The 870-nt window shown below is 56.1% G+C and overlaps 1 protein-coding gene across 1 annotated transcript in view; it reads right to left on the bottom strand.

Moving 5' to 3' along the window:
• The window catches only part of GGA2 (golgi associated, gamma adaptin ear containing, ARF binding protein 2), an 11198-nt gene that overhangs the window by 9745 nt on the left and 583 nt on the right, over window positions 1-870 (bottom strand). Inside the window, exon 2 of the mRNA XM_005426032.2 lies at window positions 271-355. Within this exon, the coding sequence (XP_005426089.1) occupies window positions 271-355 (85 nt within the window). The remainder of the gene's footprint in view (window positions 1-270; window positions 356-870) is intronic.

Raw genomic sequence — 870 nt, 5'->3', positions numbered from 1 at the left:
GCCAGACTCCTAAGGGCACGGCCAGCAGGTCCTGCTGCCCCACGGGCTCCAGCATTGATGTCAGAGCCCATTCCCTGACACCACCCTCCACCACACTGGCACACACCTATTTCCAACTCCTATTTCCAACTCATTTCTGCTCCCAGGAGGGGCAGAGCCCAGCGAGCCCCCTCAGCTCCCTCTGCAGCTCCCCACAGCACAGCCCCAGGCCCGTTCCTGCAGAGCCAGACACAGCCTGGGGGAACACAAAGAGCTCTGTGTCTGCCTTACCCCTCCGTGTCAGCGTTCACCTGCTCGCAGAACCGCTGGATGCATTCCCAGTTCTCCGCGGAGACACTCGGGTCAGTGGCCTCATCTTACAGAAGGAGAAAAACGAGGGAGGAAGAAGGAAAGCTCAGGCTCAGTGTGAGCCAGAGCAGGAAGCAGCTCAGCCCTTGCTGCTGCCGCTGCTCCAGAGCTTTCTGTAGCAGAAAGGGGAGATCCGGGACGAGCAGGAAACAGCTGTTACTAAAGTCTGCCTAAAAATATAGTCCCAAGCACACACTTAAAGTCAAGAACAGCCTGACAACAGCAGATGTTGCTTTTAGCAGGAGAAACCTAAAAACCATTTACAGGCAGCTCTCCTGAAACCACTACAAAACTTGTGCTGGAACACAGGTAGTTTACACATTAGCACAGCTGAATTCATGAAAAAAAGTCTTCTTTGGCTCTACCACTCCCCAGTCTGTCATTGAGCCAGCGCTGGGGGCAGGACAGATGGGGAAGAAGCCAGATGCAGCAAGCCAGCACCCACATCACTCCACAAGGGTTCCGTGGGGACAGCAGCCCCTTCCCCGGGAGGTGAAGCTGCTCCAGTGCCCAGCCAGGCTG

This window comes from Geospiza fortis, unplaced genomic scaffold (genome assembly GCF_000277835.1).
Source record: "Geospiza fortis unplaced genomic scaffold, GeoFor_1.0 scaffold213, whole genome shotgun sequence".
Classification (NCBI taxonomy): Eukaryota; Metazoa; Chordata; class Aves; order Passeriformes; family Thraupidae; genus Geospiza; species Geospiza fortis.
The sequence above is the reverse complement of the archived record's forward strand: the minus strand, read 5'-3'. Positions and strand labels throughout refer to the sequence as shown.